Consider the following 22,107-nt stretch of genomic DNA (forward strand, 5'->3'; position numbering starts at 1 on the left):
GTGCATTTTCCGTGCAAAGCCTTTATCGCGATTTTTTTTTTTTTAATTTTTTGGAAGGAACAGAACAGAAAATATTTTATTTTCACCGATTTCTCCAGATTTTTTCCGTCGCTGGAATGAAGGAGCACACATCCATCCTATGACAGCAAACGAGGAGGGGGGGGAACCTCCCTTGCTGTGAATGCTGGATAAATAACCCCCGAGAAAAAAAGCCCTGATAGAATAAACCACTCTCTTTTATGCCTAATAAACCCGCTTACCTTCCGCGCCTGCCCATGGAAAAGTCTAGAATAAACCTTATTGGTGTTTTTTATGTATTTCTTGGGGGATTAACGCCGGGTAAGGAGGGCGTTACAGGCTCCGCAGCGGGGGGGAAACCCGCCCGTGTCGGGATGCTGCGCCCACGGGAGCTGCGCCCACGGGAGCTGCGCCCGGGCGGGGGCTCAGCCCCGTCCCCCGGCAGGATCCGACCCCGCTGATGCCATTTGCGGTGCATTTCGTGTGTGTGTGTGTGTGTGCGTGTCCCCTCCTCGCCCCCAGCCCCATTCCGCCCTGACATTGCATATTGCGCTGCAAAAATTGGGGGGAGAAGGGGCGCAGGGGTGGGGGTGGGTGCACCCACCCGAGTCCCGTTCCCCTGCGCGCCGCACAACTTCGGTATTTCTCCCTTTTTTTTCCTTTTTTTTTTTTTTTTTCTCTTTTTTTTCCCTTTCCCCCCAGCCCTCCTGGGCAGAGTCCAGCAATTTCAAGCCCTGAGGCATTTAAATCCTTTAAGCTTGGTGGGTTTTGGGTTAAGAATGTCTGAAGCCCACAGAGGAGCCTCCAGACACAGCTCAGCGCATCAGGCTGCGCGTGCGGAGCCTTGGGCTCCCTTATCTACAATATCTGGGTAAACATCCCGTCTCCTTCTGCATCCCTGGGCTCGAGATGATGCAGTCCATTTATCAGCAGGGGGGGAAAAAACAAGAAGAAGAAAAAAAAAGATAGACCCGGTTTTAGAGATCAATAGACTCCGCTCAACGAAATGGGGCGGGTGGTTCGAGAAATAATTGTAAAGTTCATCTCCTATCCGAGAAGTGGAAAAGAGACCTGAAGGCGTCGCCGCCAGGTTTGGTTGTAAATGAAATAAAAGGGAGTGAAATAAGGAAAGGAAGTAAAAGAAAATAAAATGAGAGAATTAGATAAAATAAGAAAATTAGATAAAATAAGGGAGTTAGAGAAGAAAATTCGGTAAAATAAGAGAATTAGATAAAATAAGAGAATCAGATGAGAAAGAAAAATAGGTAAAATAAGAGAATTAGGTAAAAGAAGATAATTAAATAAAATAAGAGAATGAGGTAAAATAAGAAAATGAGGTAAAATAAGAAAATAAGGTAAAATAAGAGAATTAGGTAAAATAAGAGAATGAGGTAAAATAAGAAAATTAAATATAATCCTAATAAAACCAACAACAACAACCATAATAGTAGAATAAAGAGATGCGTTACTTTCGGGCTGGTGTCCATGGGGAAGGAGGTATGAATTTGGGGGGGGGGGGGGGGAAGAGTAAAAGGGACTTTGCGCCTGGAAGGGAAAAAAAAATGCAAACAAATCAAGCCCTTTCTTGCCAACTTCCCATTTTTGCGGCGTGTCCCGCGCCGCTTCGCGTTGCCCCCCCCGGGCCGGGCTGCCCGCGGCCCCGGCAGGTTGGGGGCTCACCTCCCCGCTCCCCCCAAAGCATCGCTGCGAGCACCCAGAAACCCCGCAATGGGGGGGACGGCACCTCCCGCCCGCGGCCGGCCCGGCCCCAGCAAGGAGCGGGAGGGGGGGGTGTTTCTGCACCCCCAGAGCCAGGCAGAACCAGGTTTGGGGGTTCCCCCCCCCCCCCCCCCTTTTTTCCAGCTCTTCGCAATGGCACTTCCCAGCTGGGAGAAGCAAAAACCCAACCGCACCCCCTTCACGCACCCTGTCCCCCCCTTTTCCCACCCCGCCAAGCAGCCTTTCCCACAGCAAAGAGAGACTCCACAGCGCCGGTGTCATCGCAAGAGTTTATTTTTATTATTATGAGTATTTTTTTGGCGGACCTACAGCTTCAGGCAGACAATTAGCAGCAACATTGTCATTTTTAATGAGCATTTGCCATCGCAGCAGTGAAATGTCCCGCTCAGGCTCCGGCCGGGGACGGGGGCGGGGGGGGGGACACGGGGGAATCCCCCCCCCTCCCCGCAAGAGCCACCTCCGCCGCTGGTGGTTGAGCCAAAATATTCCGATTTCCTCCCCAAATAAAGATGAGCCTTGGTTTTTGAAGCCTGCCAAGGATGATTTGAAGGATGAAATATTAGTCAGAGCCCACTCCGGGTGATGTGTACGCGTGGGTGCTTTTAAATAGAGACATAGCACTGTAGGCAACGCAGTCCTTTTAAAATCTTTTATTATTATTATTATTAATTATTATTATTATTATTTACGTAATGTCTCACGTATACAATACAAATCCACGGTGTCCAGAAATGTGTTTTTTTTTTTTTCTTTTTCTTTTTTCTGGCGGTAATTGCTACATTCAGAGTTTGAACACGCAGAACTATGCTTTTACATAAAACAAATGACGATTTTTTCTTCTTTTTTTTTTTTCTTGTTTCGAGCATGTTGCATTAACAGATAAGTCAAGACAAATAGATAACTATACATTCAGTGCAATTTAGTTCTACACTACTTTATAAGCACAATAAAATAATACAATACTGTGCGTTCTCAACTAGGCAGTTTCAGTTGTTGGGAATTTTTTTTTTTATTATTTTTTTTTTCCAAGAAAATAAGCAGCAACAAACGACAATAAAACCGCATTACAAATACTTTCAAAGCATGACTCCTTCTATAGGTAGTGATAAAGTACAATACAAGGTTGGTTGGGTTTTTTTATTGTATTTTTTATTATCATTTTATGCTACTTAGTAGCTTGCATCAGGGCAAAAACACAGCTTTCTCTCTCTTAAATAAATTCTGACCAAGTAAAATTTCGGTTCTGTAAGCCCCTTGTTGATAATAGATTTGATAATTATTGCAGGTTTTCCCTTTAGGTAGTACGTGAAGAATTTCGAGTGCTCACACAGGCAAAGGGTAAACAGCGCCTATAGAAACAAGGAAGGGTTGGGTTGCGTATTTTGGCCTATCAAGGTATATACAAGCCTCAATCCTATAGAAATGGGGGTGGGGGGGTGGCGGGGGGGGGTGTTTGCGGGCGCTACCAGGTATGCTCACCCTCCAAGCTCCTCTTCTTATCTGGCAGGGGCTGCAGGAACGGCCCCTCCGAGGGAATTGATAAATGGCTGGTAGGAATGGAGATCTCCACAGATAGACAGACACTACACAAACAGGCTAAGGGAGCTGGAAGCACCCTCGCACTTCCCCTGGGGTCAGGCGGGAGAGGCAAAACCAAGCTGCTGCTGCTTTTTTGTTTGTTTGTTTTTAAATAATAATTGAAAAAAAAAAAAAAAAAGAAAGGCAAAGTCAAAGCTGTTCAAACAAATACATAATCCTGCACCCATCCGTGTGCGCAGCTTCGCAGGCGGGAGCAGGGGACGAGCAGTGACATTCGCTTCCAGGCTTGGCTTGGGACTGCTGGGGGTTGGGGGTGGGTTTGCTTTGCTGGATCATTTAATTTTTGCGTTCCCCCCCTTCCCCTCCCTGCTCTTGCAGTCAAGCCAACTATGTATTTATTGAACTAAAAATGCAGCTATTAAAAAAAATGGGGGGGGGGGGGGGGAAGTAGGGGAAGTTTCTATGACAATAAAAAAGGCTACAACTGTTTGACAGGTAGTTACTGCTGTGTGAGCCTCTCCATTCTATACTCTATAAAAGCAAATGACCGTCGTAAACATCTCGATTTATCATCTGCCATAAAACGAGACTTCAAGGGGCTGAGAACTCAGTCCTTGCTTTCTTCTTTTTCCTCCTCTTCTTTTTCCTCTTCTTCATTCCCTTCTTCTTCCGTTTTCTCCTCGTCCCTGGCCCCCGGCAGCTTATCTTTATTGTTTTCTTTTTTCCACTTCATCCTCCTGTTCTGGAACCAGATCTTCACTTGTCTCTCGGTCAGTCCCAGGGCGTGAGAGACCTCAATCCGCCGCTTCCGTGTCAAATACGGGTTGAAGAGGAACTCCTTTTCTAACTCCAGGGTCTGGTACCGGCTGTAAGTTTGTCTGCCACTGCGTCTTCCGGGAGCTGTAGGACACAAACATCAAATAACTTCTTATTTCTCCCCCCTTTGGAGGCTCTGCTCCCCCCCCCTCGGCCCCCCTCGCCTCAATTTTCCTAGGGAAACTGCTGGCCCCCCCCCCCCAAAAAAAGCCCCTTTCAACCCTTCGCATATTAAAGGCACTAAAGGCAAGTCGCTGGGTTATTATTAATAACCGCAGGGCTGATATTGCTGTTCATCTTGAGAGGAGCCCTGCCCTGGCTCTTGCTGGGGAGTGTTCAGCTCTGGCTGCTTGGCTGGGTGCAGGGAGGTGTGTGTCAAGCTCATTCACAAAAGAGACCTTTCCAGTTTCCTAAAAGGTGATTCTGGATGGTGAGTCCTGGTGGGCAGCTCCATTTGATAAAAAAATATAATATAGATTCTCCTATGAATGGTGCATTGTTCATCATAAAAACCTCTCCAGCCTTTCTCCTTCTCCCCATTCCTTTGCTTTCTTCTTTTCTCTTTCCTTCTTTCTTTCTTTCTTCCTTTCTCTCCTTCCTTCCTTCTTTCTTTTATTCCTTCCTTTCTTTCTCACTCTCTGTCTCTCTTTCCCTCTTTCTTTCCCTCTTTCTCTCTCTTTCCTTCCTTTCTTTAAAATGCCCAACTCTCCTTTCCTTTCCCAAACGTTGTTCCCCAAAATACAGGCTCAGGGTCCTCCTATTTGCTTGTATTTACGCCCTGAGAACTGGAATTCCCCACCAAACCCCCTCTCGCTCTCCTTTCGGGCAGGGCTGTGTGGCTGTGGAGCACACACAGGCAGAGACGGAGATTTGCCTGTGCAAACACAGAGATTGTATTAAAAAAACAACTCGAGGTGGACATTTGCAGCAATAGCCAAAAAAGAAAGCAAGAGGACGGAGGGATGTGCAGCTGAGCCCCTGCACTTCCTTCTGGACGGTCCTTTCCTAATGAGAAAAACAATCTATTTGAAAAAAAAAAAAAAAAAGGAAAAAAAGAAAAAGCCCCAGTTTGAAATGATTGCATCCTTGAGACTACCTCTAGGTCAAAGCTTAGATAAATAACGTGTTTTCCTCTGCGTCTCTCTCCCAGCCTCTGGGCCACATCCTCTCCACATTAGCCACAACTCCCTTCTATATTTCCTCTATTTATTTTTTTTCTTGTTGTTGTTAAATTTTGCTGGGGGTCGGGGGCAAAACTTGGGGGCTCTGATTGTCCTGAAAATTAACACTAACCTTCACATGGTTTGAATTAACAAGGCTTCTAGACAACCTTGGTCCTTAGGTGGGGGAAACTTGTACTTTGAAGTATTTCGCTTTCTGTGCAATTATCTGGACTTCACATGAGCGAAGTTCCATTCAGCCCAAATTATTTTGAATTTCCCACCCCCTTCTTTTTTTTTTTTTAACCCAGGACAGCAGCCTGTTCTCCTCCACCCCACCCCATAGCTCTGAGCTAAGTTTCCTTTTCTGTTTAAACTTTTATCTCTAGGCTTTAAGAAACAGATGTAAAGTAATTAGTAATACTTATACAAGTTCCCACCTTTCAGGCTTCGTCTCCCAGCGGTTATGAAAGGCTATATGACATTTTAAAGAGCAGTGTATTATCAACATGCAAATAACCTCGTGGGAGCTGTATCTTATTGCCTATCCTCAAGGCAAGCAATAAAAAACAAGTTTTACTTTATTGTGATTTAAGCCTTTCGCAGGGAATCACCTTGCTGGCTCTCTAGTAACTGCTGTCTTGTTTGCTTTCAAAGGTCTGCCTAAAAAGAAGAAACATTAGCACAAAGCTGCTCATTTCTTTCATATTTTTACAGCTACGCCTCTTATATTTCTATTTTTAACCTCTTATATTTATATTTTTACATAGAGATATATATGTATGCATACGTGTGTATGTGCATGTTTATATAGCTTCTACGTATGTTTGTGCTTGTATATGCATACATATATATATAGATAGACAGACAGACAGAGAGAGGGAGAGGGGAGAGAGAGGGAGAGAGAGAAAGAGAGAGAAAAATAAAGGAAAACATTTAAGGAGGAGGAAAAAAAGGTCCTAACCGTGAGGTCTCATCCATGGGAACATGAGACTGGGAGACGAATTTTGATTTAAATGCCCTTGTCCCTCGCTAGAGTTACTGTTGGAAGACGATTTACAGTCAGGATATTGTACAACAGTCGTCTCTTGCTGAGCACCATAAAGCGATTGCCTCGGTAGAGCTTCATATCCATAGAATTTAGAAGCGTCTCCGTGACACGCCAAGGCGCATGGGTTTTGCTGGTATCCAGAGTTGGAGATGCTGGAGGTTCCGTGGTGGAAAAACTCTTGGACGTGGTGTGAAGGGTGCTGGAAGGTGGGAGCAGTAGTGCCCGGACCATACACGAGAGCATGGCTCCTGCTAACACTTTGTGGAAATCTGCAGTCGTAGTAAGTTGGCTCCAGCGATTCACCGCCTTTGTACTTGGAAAAGAGAGGATTTACAAAGTAGGAACTCATGACCCTCGCATGCAAAAAAAAAAAAAAAAAAAAAAAAAAAAAAAGAGAAAAAAAGGAAAAAAAGGCAAAAAAAAAAAAAAAAGACGGCTTTAATTCTAGATTAGTGCGAGATTGTCCCTGGACTGTCTCAAGTCCTGCTTTTTAGTGGCTTTTTTTTTTTTTTTTTTTTTTAATGCGATCTCAAAGGCGTTTCATGGTGCCTCTGTGTGTCTGTACGGTTGGTTCTCGGTGCTCTTGACTTCTCTTGTAATCTGTCGGTAGGTAGAGCTCTCTCTCTCAATTTCTCTGTAACTCTGCTCCTTCCCTTTAACACCACAGGCAAATTCCTCAAAATCCCGGTGGTGTGGCTTTTTTTTTTTTTTTTTCTTCTTTTTTTTTTTTTCCCTCCTCTCTCCCCTCACACGCGATATGTACACATCCCTCCGCCACGCTCAGCCAGCCCGCCAGCCAAACGACAGCGTTTTGGGGCGCTTTTTTTTTTATTTTTTGGGGGGGGTGTGTGTGTGTGTTGGGTGGGGGGAAACGATGCGGGGGGGGGGTTTGGTGTTGATGGAGAAAAGGAGAAAAGGTGGTGTATGCCGGGACACACCCCCCCACCCCTCCGGAGAGGGGGGGCACCCACACCTAATGACTGGAGGAGGGTGAAGGTGCGCATTAATATCCACCCCCCCCTTTTTTTTTTTCCCAGCAGCAGCCTCTTCACTGATGGCAGCAAATACATGCGCTGGGAGGTCAGCCTAGGTAACCTCAACAGGTAAAGGGAGCCCAAGCAGCCCCCCCTTGCCCTCCCCGTCACCCCCCCCCCAAAAAAAAGAAATCCGGGGGGAGCTTATCCTAGTGCTCAGCCTCGCCCCCCCCTCCCCATGGGGTCACCCCTTTGCCAGGGAGGATGGTGGGGGCGCCCCCGGTGTTGGTGTCATTGTGTTGGGGTTCGGGGGGGGCTGCGAGGGTGGGTTTGGTCCCACCTAGAGGGGGGCAGAAAGAGGGGGGGGGGGGCTGGTGTGGTCGGAGTCGCTGAGCCCAGGTTTCCTCTTTTTTGTTGTTGTTTCTTTTCCTTGGTTTTGCCTCTTTTTTTTTTTTTTCGGGGGGGGGGGGCGCGTGTGTTATTGTTATTGTGGTGATGGTGGTTGGAAGATTGGAATCAAACAAGCAAACAAAAGCAAAACGGGAGCGAGCGGGTGAGGGAAGCGTCTCCGTATTGATTGGCTGCTCCTTGCTGTCCTTCTTTAAAGAAAATAAAGGCAGAAAATTATGGGGAGTTATTTATTATTTTTTTTCTCCCCCCCCCCCCCCATTGCTTCCTTTCAAACCAACCACTGAAAATCCACGGCTGGAAATAACAGGGAAGCGTCTTTCCAAGGGAATAAAGTAAACCATTGCTTAAAGAGAGCTACTTTTGGACGAAAGAGAGGCAAAGTGAGACAGAAAGTATGTACTCCCTTTTGTGCATGTCTGTAAAAAATAACCATCGAGCTTTTAAAATTATTGTTTCGCTCTCCGATGTAGCGATTTCCCCCCCTATTTTCCTATTGCGAGGGGTATTTGTGCCCCGAGCCCCCACTTTTTGCGCTGTGAGTGACCGCTCGCTGCAACCTTTCGCTTCGGACACTTCATTTTTATGACTGCATGAAGGAACTCAGCTCATTAAAAAAAAAAAAAGAAATCACATCAAACCACCAGGATTCGTGTTAATTTTTCGGGGGGAGAAGGAGGGGGGGGACACGACGACACATACGACACCAACACTTTGCAAATGAATATTTTCTGGAGAGCCGCAAAAATATACCAAAGCCACTATATGACATAGCGTTATTAACAGTGCCTGTGTTTCCCTCCAAAGTCTACAGACCTTCAAATCTTTCCCTCATGTTCTTCTACCCCAAAACCAACAAAAGAAAAGAAAAGCGCAGCCTAATTATTTTCAGAAGAGACCTGGGTGACTCTGACCGATTTCAAGTGTGGAGGGAGAAAAATACCGTCTCAGCAACCCTTCGCAAGCTGTTTTGAGGTGTGTTTTTCTGCCCAGCAAAGGTCACATTCTCGATTTTTTTGAGGCACGGGGTGGCTCAAACCTCCGGGGAGGGTGAAACTCTATTTTTTCCCCCCCTTTTTTTTTAATTTTTATTTTTTGCAGACACCTTCCCAAGAAGAGGAAGAGACCCAGTAGCCACCCAGCCCACCTTTATTAGATTTCCATCAAGCCAGGGGGTATTTTTTCCATTCAGAAAGGCTACACGCGGTGGGTTTTTCTTCCCCGGGGCAGACAATGAACTACGCAGGAGAACAGTGGATTTTCCAGCGGCTATTGTGACAATATTTTTAAATATTAAGCTACGTTTTCTGGGGAGAAATAGTCTTCATACCCGAATAATCTCAAGGACGGCACGATGATGATATTCATTTTTACAGAAGAGCTCACCCGCCTCATCTCCCCTTCCCCAGATTGCCCCTTCCCTAGAGAAACCCCCCAAAAAACTGAAGAAAAGAGCAACTAGGGACAGAGGGTCCTTAATGAAGAGCAAATAGTCGCGGTGACCATTTTCCTCCTCTAATCAATAGCATTTCTACTTCTAAAATCCCGGTGCCTGCCCATGCAGTAAAGGCAGCCCTGCAAATTAAAGTGCAAAAAAAAATGCTATATATATACACACATATATGTATAAAGTTGTCAGATCTGGGCAGTTGGGGCTGGGATTGGGAAAAGCTGCTGCATTTTTCCAGTCGTTATCCTTGGATGCAGCGAGCAAAGGTGCAGCGAGTCTCTCAACATCGTACCTTAGGCTGGGGAATAAATGTTTGCCTTCAGTGGCTGCGGAAGAAAGGACCCACCACCCCCTTCCAGATTTCATTAAATGGGGTATATGCCATCGCCCGCTTCTTTTTAAGTAAAATATCTTGACATTTAGTGTCTGGGGAAAGTGCTGCTCTTTGTCTTTACTCTTTTGGCCGTGTTTAGGTGCGGGGATGGGTGGGTGGGGGGTGTGTGATGTGCTTTGCGGGTGCCTGCGCTTGAATATAGCTTTATCGCTGTGGTTGTATTTTTAGGTGTTTCGTTGTACCCTCACGGAGTTTATTTTATATTCCCGCCCCCCCCCCCCCCCACCCTTTGCCCTGACCTTCACTGAAAAATGTCATTCCCTCCTTCCCCACCCCAAAATGAGGAGGCTTTGGAGAGATACGTGACGTGCGTAAATAAAGGGAGGAAAAAAAAGGCAAAAAACCAAGCCCACAACCGCTTCCAAATCGGCGATTTCTCCGTGCAAGCATTTTTAGGCATTGATGCGCTCCCCGCGCCGTCAGATGTCAGCCCTGAGCGCTGCTGCGCGCTCCGCGGGCGGGGCGGGGGGGGGGGGGGGAATACACTACAAAATAATAATAATAATAAAGGGGTTATGGGGGTTTTCAGCAGGGTGCGGGGTGAAGTCAGGCAGCTCCTCATCCTCCCCACCCCCCCGCCCCTTCCCAGCCCCGGGCGCGGAGCCGCTTCCGCGGGCGCGGAGGCGCCGGGGGCGCGGGGCGCTCCCCGCTGCGCGCGGCCCCGCGCTAACATTGGGCAACAGCGCCATCTCGCGGCCGCGGAGGGGCGCAGCGCCGCGGGGGGGGGCGCACACACAGACACGGGACGGACAGACGGACGGGACCCCGCCGGTTACCGGGCGGTGCGTTATAACCGATAATCCCCTACCGCTGCCGGGGCTGGGGGGGGGAAGGGGGGCACCCCCCCAGCAGCGCAGGCCGGTGCGGCCCCACCGCAGGAGCACTCGAGTGGGGGGGCCGGATTTTTGGAAAAAGCCATTTCCGCCTCCCCCCCCCTTTTTTTTTTCCCCATTTCCCCCTTTTCTCACCCATAAAAATACCTAAAAAACCCCAGCACACGCCCGCGGGACCGAGCAAACCCACCAGATGTGCCACCCCCCCTCCCCCCCTCCCCCTTTTATCAGTTTTGGCTTCGACTTGGGGGTTGATTTTCTCCTTCTTTTTTTTTTTTTTTTTATTTTGTTTTTAACCTCCCCTCATCCGAGGGGGGTCTGTTGTTTGTAGCTTGTAGACAAAACATTCCAATAATCCGGTTTCAAAGAGAAGAGCACCCACCTTATTTAAACCATAAAGCAATTAAAGCCAGACGTCTAGCCAGATCTAGGGTCCTGTTTTGTTCGCTCCTATTCAGCCCCGCATAGCAGGGAGACAAACAGAGTTGTAAAAGTGGCATTTTTTTTTTCTTCTTCTTCTTTTTTTTTTTTTTTTGGCTGCGGAAATGTACCTATGGACAGCTGTAGGGTCCTGTCGGTTTTGTGTGCCTTACAAAAGGGCAGATTTGAGACCAGGCGCGCACACACCCCGCACCCGACCGAAAAAAACACCCCCAGAACCACATATACCCCCTTTTTTATATATAAATATATAAATATATATAATTTTTTTCCCCTCCGAGGGCTGCAAGCGCATCTCTCCCCGGGCACAAACGCCTGTCCATGCTCCCAAGCGCCGGCACACAATAGCTGTATCAGTATGCGTCTGCACACACGCGCCATATGTCAAAGAATGCCGAAATTGGAGCATTTTGATACATTAATCCGGGGAAAGGCTGGCCACAGGGTGTGCTGCTGGGTGCAAGCCGCCTATTTATTTTTTTTTTAAATTATTATTATTTATTTTGAGCCACACTGGGGTGGATTTTGGCTTTTTTTTTTTTTTTTCTTTTTCTTTCTGCCTGCGGTGGAGGAGAAATTCAATGGCTGAGCCGCACCAGCGCAGCCTCCCAGCAGGGCCAAATGGCATTTTATAACTGGTGTAACCCTTCACCGGGGGACTGGGAAGGCGGGGGGGGGTGGGGGGGGAGCTGAGGATACCGGGGGCCTTGCACATGAACTAAAACTGCGGCAGGATTTTAACCCAACCCAACCACCAACAAAAGAAAGCCCCAACCAGCAGCTCGGTGGAGACAAAGGGGCATCTCCTCCGCTGCCCGCCGGCTCTAACGGGGGTCTGGCCGGGGAGGTGGGGGCTGCAGGGAGGGAGAGGGGCTGGGGAGGGGGGAGAGGGGCTGGGGAGGGGGGGCAGAGGGGATGGGGAGGGAGGGGGGGAGCTGGGGAGGGACAGGGGGAGCTGGGGAGGGAGAGGGGGGAGCTGGGGAGGGACAGGGGGAGCTGGGGAGGGAGGGGGGGCTGGGGAGGGAAGGGGGGGCAGGGGGAGGGAGCAGGCTGTGGTCGCACTGGAAATGAGATCCGCTTGAATGAAAAGGGGGGACAAAATGAACTTCCATACATCATGGCATTCAACATCGCTAAACGCTCCTGACAAGCCCCGAAACTGCCTCCAAAGTCCCGTCCAAATGATGGTGGCGATTTTTTTTTTCTCGGTTTGTTTGGTTTTTCTCCTAATTAATAACGATAAACCCGGGGGTGATTTCTCCCCTCTCGCAAAGAGACCATGGGCGAGCCGCTTCCCGACCCTGCAGGATTTTATTCTTTATTTGAAGCGGGATGAAAGAAGGGAGAGAAGCAGACGGGAAAGAAAATAATAATAATAATAATAATAATAATAATAATTTTAAAAAATAAAATGACATGACTTAGGTGGAAAGCTTTCCCCCTTCCTCCTCTTCTTCTCTTTTTTTTTTTTTTTTTGGTCCATAAATCTTCCGCTCTGCTAAAATGTTTTCTAACCTGACCATTTCATTGCGCTCGTTAAGGTTGGGGTGTTTTTTTTTTTCTTCCCCAAACAGACCTAGCACAAAACTGGGATTGTAAAAGGGCTTTTTAGCTTCCCCTGCTCCAGGGATGCCTCCGCTGACAGAGCGCGGTGCGCCTGTCCCCCGCCGGTGACAAAAATAGAGCCCGCTTTAAAAGCGAGGACACAAATCAGGGGAAGGAAAAGAAACCTCCAAATGCTTCAGCAAGAAATATTAAAGAGCGATATTTTATGAGATCAGCAGAAGTAATCGCTTCCAGATCTTTTTATTTCGGAGGAACTGGGACGAGGGCGACAAACGTATCTCGCTCGCCTGATCTGGTTTTGATCAGAAAGATTAAAACGCTGCTCCACTCATTTCATTAAAGAAAGGGACCTATAACAAGTTTTTATGATTAAACATCCCTCGCTGCTCATTTTTTATACAATCTCCTGCCTCTTGTTTCTCATTCAGCAGCCTGGAAAGCGCCCAGAGAAGGAGCCATTGATAAAGCCCGGCTCCAGGCGCTGTGGGCAGCGGCTTTTCTCGCCTCCGCACAAGCCGCCGCAGCCCCAGCCCCAGCTCGCCCTGGCAGCACGGCGGGGTTTGACCTTTCCGCAGCCAACAACCCTTTCCCCCCCCCCCCCCTTTTTTTTTTTTTAAATCTCCCCCTTGTAGGACGAAATGAGGTGGGGGGGGTCTGCCTTTATTTATTTTTTCCCCTTTAAACCCGAAAATTTGCCGGCTGCCGCATCGCCGCCACACATTTCTTTCTTTTATTCCCCTGCTCTTTCTTTCCCCCCAGCCCTTCTCCACGCCAGATGTTTATTTTTATTATTTTTATTATTTTTATTTCCCCCTCCTCCTGGGCTGTCTTGCGAGCAGGAGCACTCCCAGCAGCTCCCCCCCCCCACCTCCCCACCCCCAAGTTTTGGCAACCCATCGATAAGGCTCCCCCTGAGTGGATGGCAGAGAGCGGATGCCTTTGCCAGCTCCTCTATTCCCAGCATCCATATTTAGGCTTTTTACATATCCTTCGATTGCCTGGGGTCATAAATTAGTACAATTAATTATCCCAATCTAAAAATTGATGGCACATATAACCCTTACCTCAGCGCCTTTTTTTTTTTTTTTTAAATTTTTATTACGGTACTGTGGAATAGGGAAGTGCTGGGGAAGGAAGCAGAAATCTCCGCTCCCCTCTCGGCTGCGGGGGATGCTCGGGTCCGCCCCGCCGAGGCACCGGCACCGGCACCGCCTGGCAAAGCCCGGGGCTGCTCCTCTGCAAAGGGCTTGAAATAAAAAAGACACCTAAATACTGAAGGTTTTGTGGATTTTTTTTTCTTGATTTTTCTTGTTTTTTTTTTTTCTTTCCCGTGACGTTAGGTATATTTACATAGAGCTGCTCTACAATAGCGAACATAACAATATTACAGAACGGTTCTGAGACGAGAATAAAATACACAAATAAGTACAGCAGAAACGTTCAACACCATGACAGAACATCATTGAGCCATATTCCCTTCAGTCTTTTTTTTTTTTCCTTTTTTTTTTTTGTGTGTGTCTCTTTTTCCTCTCTTTTGTACAAAATATTCACTCACGAGCTCGCGGAATTAAAAAATAAAAATACTGGATAAGTTTAATTTATGAAATAAAATACTAAAAAAAAAATTTAAAAATTCAAGTACTTCTTGTGTTTGTTTTCCGAGGAGGACAAAATATAACAAAAAAAAAAAAAAAAAAACAAGGAAGAAGAAAGGAAGAGAAAACAAACCCCCCAAACATCTTTCTTTTATTTAGTTGCATTTTAGAAAAGACTCGTGTCCCAAAACGCTTGCTGTGTTTGCCTCTAATGCTAAACATTCATCCGCACATTCAAAGTCAGAAACATTTCAACCCCCAAAAACAGCCTCTTTTTTTTTTTTCCTCTTTTTTTTCTTTTTTTTTTTTCTCTCCACCCTCGTTTCTCATTGACTGGACTTTGCCAACTTTATTGCTGTTCTTTATCGGTTTTTTCTTTATTCATTTTCTTCATTTTCATTCGCCTGTTCTGAAACCAGATTTTGACTTGGCGTTCAGTGAGATTAAGGACTCTGGCTACTTCGTACCTCCGGTCCCGTGTAAGGTACATATTGAATAAAAACTCTTTTTCCAGTTCCAGGGTCTGATACTTTGTGTAAGGACATCTTTTCTTCCTCGTGGAGCGCGCATGAATCCAATTTGCGACGGGATTGTCTGAGAAAGAAGATTTTTTTACATATTTTTTGGGGGGGGAAAAAAATCAGTGTATACAGCTGGCCTCTCTTCCCTCCCCCCCTCCACGCCCTGCTGTATCTATAGCAAGAAACCTGTTTAATTAGCAGATCTTACCTAAATATTTTAAGTGACCTTCAGAAGAGTTTAATCTGTTTATTTTGGAGGGGTCATTTCCTTTTCTTTTGCTGCTGTTCTCACATAAAAGTTTCAGTAAATAAAACTGTAGCAATGGGTTTAAAATAATAATTATCCACATGACTGCTAGTAGCAGTAATCTAAGAACATAGTCATAAAAAGTCAAAATTCCCACCATTTCATAGGCCCATAAACTCTTTTTACAACCTCAGCTCTCCAATACTTTCCCTAGAAGCTTTCCCAGACCTGGAAAGCCGAGTTTGTTTTTTTAATATCTTAAGGATGACACGCGACGTGTCCCACTGGCTCCCAGAAATTGGCTTTTTTTTTTTTTCCCACCCCCTCCACCCCCCTTTTCCCCTCTCCTAAAGGACCTTCCACGCTGCTGCCACGGCCCGCCTTGGCCAGGGGAGCGAACCCACCGCCCCCTTCCTTGGGGAAGGGTTTCCCCCTGCCCGGTTTAGGCAGCTGCCTGCCAGCCAAGGGGGACTTTCACCCCCTGATTCCTCGACTTATTTTTATCACGAGGGTGCCTGGCACCGGCCCGCCTGTCATAAATAGAGGTGTGAGCACCTTTGCAGATCGAGAGCGAGATACCGAGCTGCTCCCATCTGCTGACACCCGGCTTTATCGCTCGGAAATCGCCCGCATCATAGGCCGGGGAGGGGGGGGGTGTCCCACCAAACCCCGGGCTCGGCCGAGGAGGCGTGCGGTACCCCCGCGGGTGGACCCGCACCGTCCCCCCGCCGGAGCTGAGCTCCCCTGCGGGAGGGGTTGGGTTTTGGGGTGGTTTTGGCGTTGTTTGGGTTTGTTTTTTTTTTTTTCCTGTGTGTTAAATCCCGGAGGCTGAGCTGAGCTCCTGCCTCACCCCCCCAGGAGCCGCTCCCCTCCGCAGAGCTGGGCTCCAGGCTCCCCTGCGCTGCAGGCTGGAGGTGAGGATGATGATGGCCGTTACCTGACTCCTGCCCCCAAGACCTTCCGGGTTTCCTGATGGCTGGATTGGGGTTTTTAAAGGTTTTTTTCCCCCCTTCCCTCTCTCACTTGGGCTGCAGGAGATGTTTCTTCAAGTGTATGGTCCAATGTCCTGCGCTCGCTGCCTTTTGCCCTCAGCTTCCTCCACACGCTTCGTTTATCCCTTTACAAGCCCAATTTTCCTCCTTGCTTCTCCCCTCCACGCACCCCCACCCCCGGCCCCCCGCCCAGGGCACCCACCTTTTCATTTATTCCCACGTGTTGGAGCATTTTATGAATAATTGCACCGGTGGAGCTTTTATTGATTTTTAAAATAGATAAAGAGACACCTCTGCGTTTACCCAGAGATATGCCTTTCCCCTCCCCTCCCCCCCCCCAAAAAAAAACCCCACATCAATACGTTCACTTCCAGCCAGCTACAACTCTTCCTTGTTCTTTGAAAGTGGAAATATTTGAAAGCGAAGAGGCTTCTCCCTCTGCCTACCCCCCTCTCGCTCCCTCTCACACACGCACTCTCCTTCTCTATTTTGCTTTTTTTTGTTGTTGGGTTTTTTTTTTTCGGTTTAATTCCCCCCGGTGGAAGGTGATGAATATTTGATCAAAGAAGCCAAAAGCCCCCCCCTCCTTCCCCTTGCGAAAAAAAAAAAAAGGAAAAAGAAAAAAAAAAAGAAAGAAAGAAAAAAAAAAGACTAAAGAGCCCAAACAAAGTACAGATATTCGCTCTCCGGCTCTGCTAGGCGGACTCGCTCAAACCCCCAGATCTTCCTGCGTATCTGGAGTTTTAGGGTCGGGCTCTCTAAGGTAATTTCATTTTATTGAGTAGGGTCCTGGAAGCCGTAATGCCTCCCCGGTCGTAAACAAGAATGACTTCGACTTACTAGGGTCTAATTCGTGCTTTTCTTCTTTGTGTTTGCTGGAAGCGATGGCTTCGGACTCCGGGGAAGGAATTGTCTGCGCTGCTCTGTCTCTCAGCTCCCCCGGAGCCGCGTACATGTAGTCCGCGTAGCCGCGGCCGTCGGCGGGGCCGCACTCCCCCCGCCGCCCGGGGAAGGCGTCGGGCTTCAGGCCGTAGGGGCGAGCACCGGGGGCGAAGGCCGGGAAGGAGACGGCCCCGGCGAGGGGCTCCAGCCAAGTCCGCATGTACCTGGGCTCGGCCCCCACGGGTGCCTGGGGGGCGTAGGGGTGGTAGCCCACGGAGGATTGGGAGTGGACGGGAGCCCAGGAGGTGGTAAAAACGGCCGGCTTGGGGGCGAAACTGCAGGACGGAAAGTCGGCACAGTCCGGGACTAATCCTGACGGTCGGGCAGCAGCCGGGTGGGAGGCAGAGCTGGGGAACCTGGAGGCCAAGAGCTCTTCGTTCTCGTGGCTTATCAAGGAGTCAACATAGTAGTTGCTTATGGGGCCAGAAGCCGACATGGTTCCCCCCTCTTTTACATTCATAAGATTATTGTATGAACTGTATGTGTACTTTTTATCTTCTCATAGAACAATCAGGGCAGGTAATTATTTTTTCAGCCTTTCCCAGTGTGCCATTGGCTGCCCGCCCTCACGTGATTGTATTTACCCAAAAATATAGCGTGGATCAATCCGCAGGTCTTTTTTTTTTCTTTTTTTTTTTTCCCTTCTTTTTTTTTTTTTTTTTTAATAACGCCATCCGGCTTTTCCTAAAACTGATGGAAATGGGGGCGGAGATGGGGAGGAGGGAGGCTCGGCCGGTCCTCAGCCGGGGGATGCTCTGCCCGCGGGCTGGGGGGGGGGAGATTTGCCCTGGTGCTGAGGAAGGTGGAAGGTAATTGTGGAAGGTAGTCCAGGAACTATTTCTTGACGTAATTTGTCTCTGTCCTTTGCTTCTGCAGCTTCTAGCCTCTAATGGATACGTTAAATTGAATATCGGTGGGAAGGGGAGAGGGGAGAAGTGTGGTGGAGGTGGGCTCCCCACTTGGAGAAAGGAGCTGGGGGGGGGAGAAGCTTTTAACCTAAAAGCAAAGGGGGCTTTTGTCATCTTTTGCAGCGCTGTCTCCTCGCCAGGCTGCTCAGCAGCTGAGAAATCTGTGGGGCACAGGCACATCTAGTCCTGCTTTGAGAAATAAGTGTCTTCAGGAGGAAAAAAAAAATAATAATATATATATCATGCGAGGAGCATCTTTGCAAAGAGGAGGGGAAATAATAATAGCACCAGCCCCCCCCGCCAAAAAAAAAAAGGGGGGGGGGGAAAGACTGAGCTTTTGCAGTGAAAGGCTGCATTATTCGGCAAGTAGTCGTGGATGTTTTTATGTCCTTCAATAAAATTTTTACGAGGATCATTTGATTGTTCATAAATGTGTCGTTCATTAAATAAAACCGTAGGACTGAGTTTCAGCCATGTAGCTGAGGACGAGAGAGCTTTCGCGTAGCAGGAGGAAGCAACAATGTGTGTTGGGCACATGCTTGGTTTTATTTTTTCTTAATTTTTTCTTTTTTTTTTTTTTTCTTGTTGTTGTTAACGCCTGGAAACTTTTTCTTTTTGCACCAAATCGATTGAAGGAGTTGGGAGCATTAAAAAATCGCTGATAGCCTGCCTGCACTTTGAGAGAATAACCTTTCCTTTGTAAGGAAAGACAGGTAGGTAAATAGCTCACGCCCATTGGACTCTGAAAGAAGGGAGTGAGGAGATTTCTCTGGAAAAAAAAAAATAAGATTCCTAAGCAAAAATAGCCTCTCGTGATTTTTTTTAAAGAAACCGAACCTCCCCCAAACCAGGGGGTCGCCTGGGCTCTGCAGGGCTCTCCATCACCTCGGCTTTTCTAGGGCTGGGGGAAAATGGTCAAAATTTGCAAGAAGGCGGCAAAGTGTGGGCTCAGGAGGCGGCGGGGGTTCCTCCGTGGGAGAGGCAGGCAGGCGAGGGGGGTGGGCAGGGTGCCTCCGGTGATGCAGCATTCACCAGTGACAGGCGTTATGTCCAGTCTGCGCGAGTCCCACGGACGGACACGGCAGAAACCTCGGCAATTATTAGTGTTAGCTTTATTTTTGCTCCTCAGTAAGTTGCATGGGAAATGCGAGCAGGAGGGGGAAAGAGATTAAGGCAGATTCAGGGATAAACAGGCAAGGAGTGATGCTGCCAGGAGACCACCACCCCCCTCCTCAGCCCCTCCAAACTTACCCCCCTCAGCTGAGCCAGGATAAAATCCTGTACCTCAATTCACAGGGCTCGAGAAAAAAAAAATAAATAAAAGAAAGAATCACAAGGCTGCCCTCGCTGCTGGTAGAAATAGGATTTCCCTCTCGAAAAATAGGAAAGGCTTCAAAATGAAAATATGACGGGGGGTGTTTGTCAAGGGACTCCGGATTTTCCCAGTTCGAAAAGTCCTCGACTCGCTCCCCCCACCCCAGAATTTATTCCTCAATCCGTTTTAAGTCCCCTGCTTTATGTGAGCCCTTAAAGGGAAATATTCCTGCAGGAGCAGAATGTCTTCTTTGGCCTTTATCGAGCCCAATTTATCTGTCAATCACCAGTCTCCAATGACGGTTATTTTTATGTTCGCGGGGAAAAAAAAATAAAAAAATATATATACTCATCATTCTTTTATCTATTCCCATTTTAAAAATACTTACTCTGCCGGGCTGTTAATATAGTGGGCTGTGACATGTGGAGGGGAAAAAGCAGCTTGGCTTTTCTACTTTGGTGGAATATTTTAAAGAGAATCCTTACAAAAGCAGGGTTGCCTGCAGACGTATGTGCAGAAGGGGAGAAAGAAAAAAGGCAGAGAGGGAAGGAGGGAGAGAGAAAGGAAGGACTGAGCATGCAGAGGGAGAGAGGCACTGAAAAGCAGAGTCAGTGGGGAGGTTTTCCGGGGAGGGGGGGGGAGAAAACCACAAAGATAGTGTCAGAATACACCACAGGCGAACCGCAAAACGAGCAGAAATCACCAAAGCCACGCAGTTCTAATAAGTAGCAGCAGTTTTTGTAACCTTAATGCAAGCAGGCAAGGTCACTAAATGAGTCGTGGATGGTGTATGTTGGTGTTACACAAAGGCAAACGTTTCTGGCAAAGGTTTCTTTTATTTGCACGGAAACCTGCTGCCCACGGAATTAGTCACTCCCCGTGTTGTGGGATCTTAAATAAAAACTACGGTAGCGTTTGTAATACAAACCCCTCTCATTCAGGGGCTGCTGGTCTCTGAGAATTAAGCAGTACAAAGCAGAGACGGAGACACTTCACCTTAAAGCAAACTAAAGACACGGTTTAAGACTAAAGACACGGCTTAAGACTAAAGACACGGTTTAAGAGAACGTTTTCTTTGCTGCAGAATCCCGTAACACGATGTGAACCCCCATAAAATGTAACACGATGTGAACCCCCATAAAATATTGTCCTTTCACGCTTATCTCGACATGAAACCATCCCCATGGATGAATGCAAAGTTATGTGAATAAAGTCCTCGCAGAGTGCAGGGCAGATAAAGCAATATCCTGAAATATTCTTCTTTTCAGTAGCAGTGTCTCCAAGCAAATATCCGGACTGGAATTAAAACACGCCTTGCTATTGAATTCAGCAGCTACAAGGTTATCTCGCAGCTTTTATGCACGCTCCAGCTAGATTCCTATGCCTCCACAAAAGCTTCGGTACTCGTTTAATGGGAGATTACCTCGTCTGAAATGATGGTGAACTATCACATCCCTTCCAGGCAGACCAATATCTTTTCCTCTCACCTCCCTTCTTGAATCTGCAGGGCAAAGAAACTTAATTGCACTGAGCAAAACTAACACCAGCAGCCCACAAGCTGCATGAGTGTTTATATTCTGGGTTTTTTTGGTGTGTTTTTTTTTTGCCCTGGCGGAGAAAAAAAAATATAATAATTCAACAAAGAAAATCGAGTCGCAAATTAGGAGGTTACAGAAAATCAAGCCTTTGTCTGAGCACTGTCCTGGCTAGCTGACTTCTGACACCTTTTCGGAGCCAACCGCTTCCCATGTTCGCCCAGCTCCCTGCAAGTGCTGTGTGTGCTCAGCCCGAGCTGCATCCCTTCCCTGCCCTGTGCGCGCAGCCAGGCTCTTTCCCCACTTCCAAATCTTTTGGTTTCGCTTTGAGAAATTCTCCCCTGATTGGAAGGAACGGAGACAAAAAAATAACCCTAATAAAAAAAAAAAAAAAAAGGCAGAAGAGGGAGGAAGGGGAAAAAAAAAGAAAAAACCCAACTATTGGGCAGCCTGCCTGCTGCTGAGGTGACCCTGCCTTATAGGGGTTTTCTTGCTTTTTAATTTTTTTTATTAATTTATATTTTTGCTTACAAAAAGTGAGGGTGAGTAAAAGGCAGCCTGCGGTCCCCGGGAATTACCGGGGGGGGGGTCTGCGTGTGGGGGTGTCCCCCCCTTTCCCTGCCGCAGCTCCAGGCCCGAGGACCACCAGCAGCCCTTCCCTCCGGAGAGGGGCTGCGGCGCTGCTGCCCGCCGGGGCACCCCGGGGCTGGGCGGCCGGAGCCCGGGGCTCGCAGCGGGGCAGCCCCGGAGCCGTCCCGGGAGCGGGGGTGGGGGGAGCTGCGGCAGCCCCGGGGCCTGGGGATGAGCCGGCACCGCGCCCCCCTTGACAGGCAGACAAACGGAGGAGAAGGGGGGGGGGGGAAATCCCCATCCGCATTCCCCCGCTTTCCCTCGGTTCAATTAACACTGTCAAGTTCGGATTAAAAAAGAAATCGGTGTTTTCTCCGCTCCTTTCCCCCCCTCGGCCCCCCCCGGCCCCGCTGCACACCTCCAGCCCCTGCTTTGGAGGAGCAGGGAAGGGCGGTGCTGGCTTCATATCCCTCCAGGAGCGAAACGAAAGTAACCCTCCAGCCAGCCCCAACTCCCACTCCCCGCCTGCAATTTCAGCCTGAACCCGGGATAAAGTTCCCCCTTTTTTATTCCCCCCCCCCTTTGTCCTTTTCCATTCCCTTCCTCTTCTCTTTTGCCTGCCCAAGTTCTTTCTCCCTCTCTTTTGTTCCTTCTTCACCCCTCCTTTCCTTAAAAAAAAAAAAAAAAAGAAAAGAAGAGGGGGGAAAAAATTTGTACACAATAGATTGAATGACTCTAAAGCAGACGCTGTGAAGGGGTTGCAAAATATTTCCTCATCCCCCAGATGCCTCTGTTTATTCCAGGATCGCCTCTTAAAGTAAATAAATATGGGGAAAGATTAATTTCAGGCCAAATACCGTCCGTGAATCTTGCAGCAGCGCGATTGCAGGTTATAGGGGCTTCCCCTCCCCCCCCCCCAACTCCCCCCCGCTAAATTCTTTGGCTACTTGAAAAATCATATTTATTCAGGCTCCCTTTAAAGTTATCATCTCGCAAAAGCTCCCCAGGACAACAATCGACCGCCGGAACTTGCACGGACATCGCTTTATTACCGACGTGAAAACTTCCCTCTGAGCCAGTCTGGGAGTCAGA

The 22,107-nt window shown here is 48.0% G+C and overlaps 2 protein-coding genes across 2 annotated transcripts; both read right to left on the reverse strand.

Annotated features, from left to right (window-relative positions):
* Positions 1–2,396: 2,396 nt before the first annotated feature.
* Positions 2,397–7,410, reverse strand: HOXC8 (homeobox C8). The gene is made up of 2 exons (XM_064474477.1): positions 6,238–7,410; positions 2,397–4,197 (listed from the first exon to the last, which is right to left on the reverse strand). Exons 1-2 carry the CDS (start codon positions 6,671–6,673, stop codon positions 3,905–3,907), a joined length of 729 nt encoding a protein of 242 aa, XP_064330547.1. The 5' UTR covers positions 6,674–7,410; the 3' UTR covers positions 2,397–3,904.
* Positions 7,411–13,399: 5,989 nt separating this feature from the next.
* HOXC9 (homeobox C9) lies at positions 13,400–17,589 on the reverse strand. The gene is made up of 2 exons (XM_064474475.1): positions 16,586–17,589; positions 13,400–14,579 (listed from the first exon to the last, which is right to left on the reverse strand). Exons 1-2 carry the CDS (start codon positions 17,145–17,147, stop codon positions 14,335–14,337), a joined length of 807 nt encoding a protein of 268 aa, XP_064330545.1. The 5' UTR covers positions 17,148–17,589; the 3' UTR covers positions 13,400–14,334.
* Positions 17,590–22,107: the final 4,518 nt, after the last annotated feature.

Source organism: Phalacrocorax carbo, chromosome 27 (genome assembly GCF_963921805.1).
Source record: "Phalacrocorax carbo chromosome 27, bPhaCar2.1, whole genome shotgun sequence".
NCBI lineage: Eukaryota > Metazoa > Chordata > Aves > Suliformes > Phalacrocoracidae > Phalacrocorax > Phalacrocorax carbo.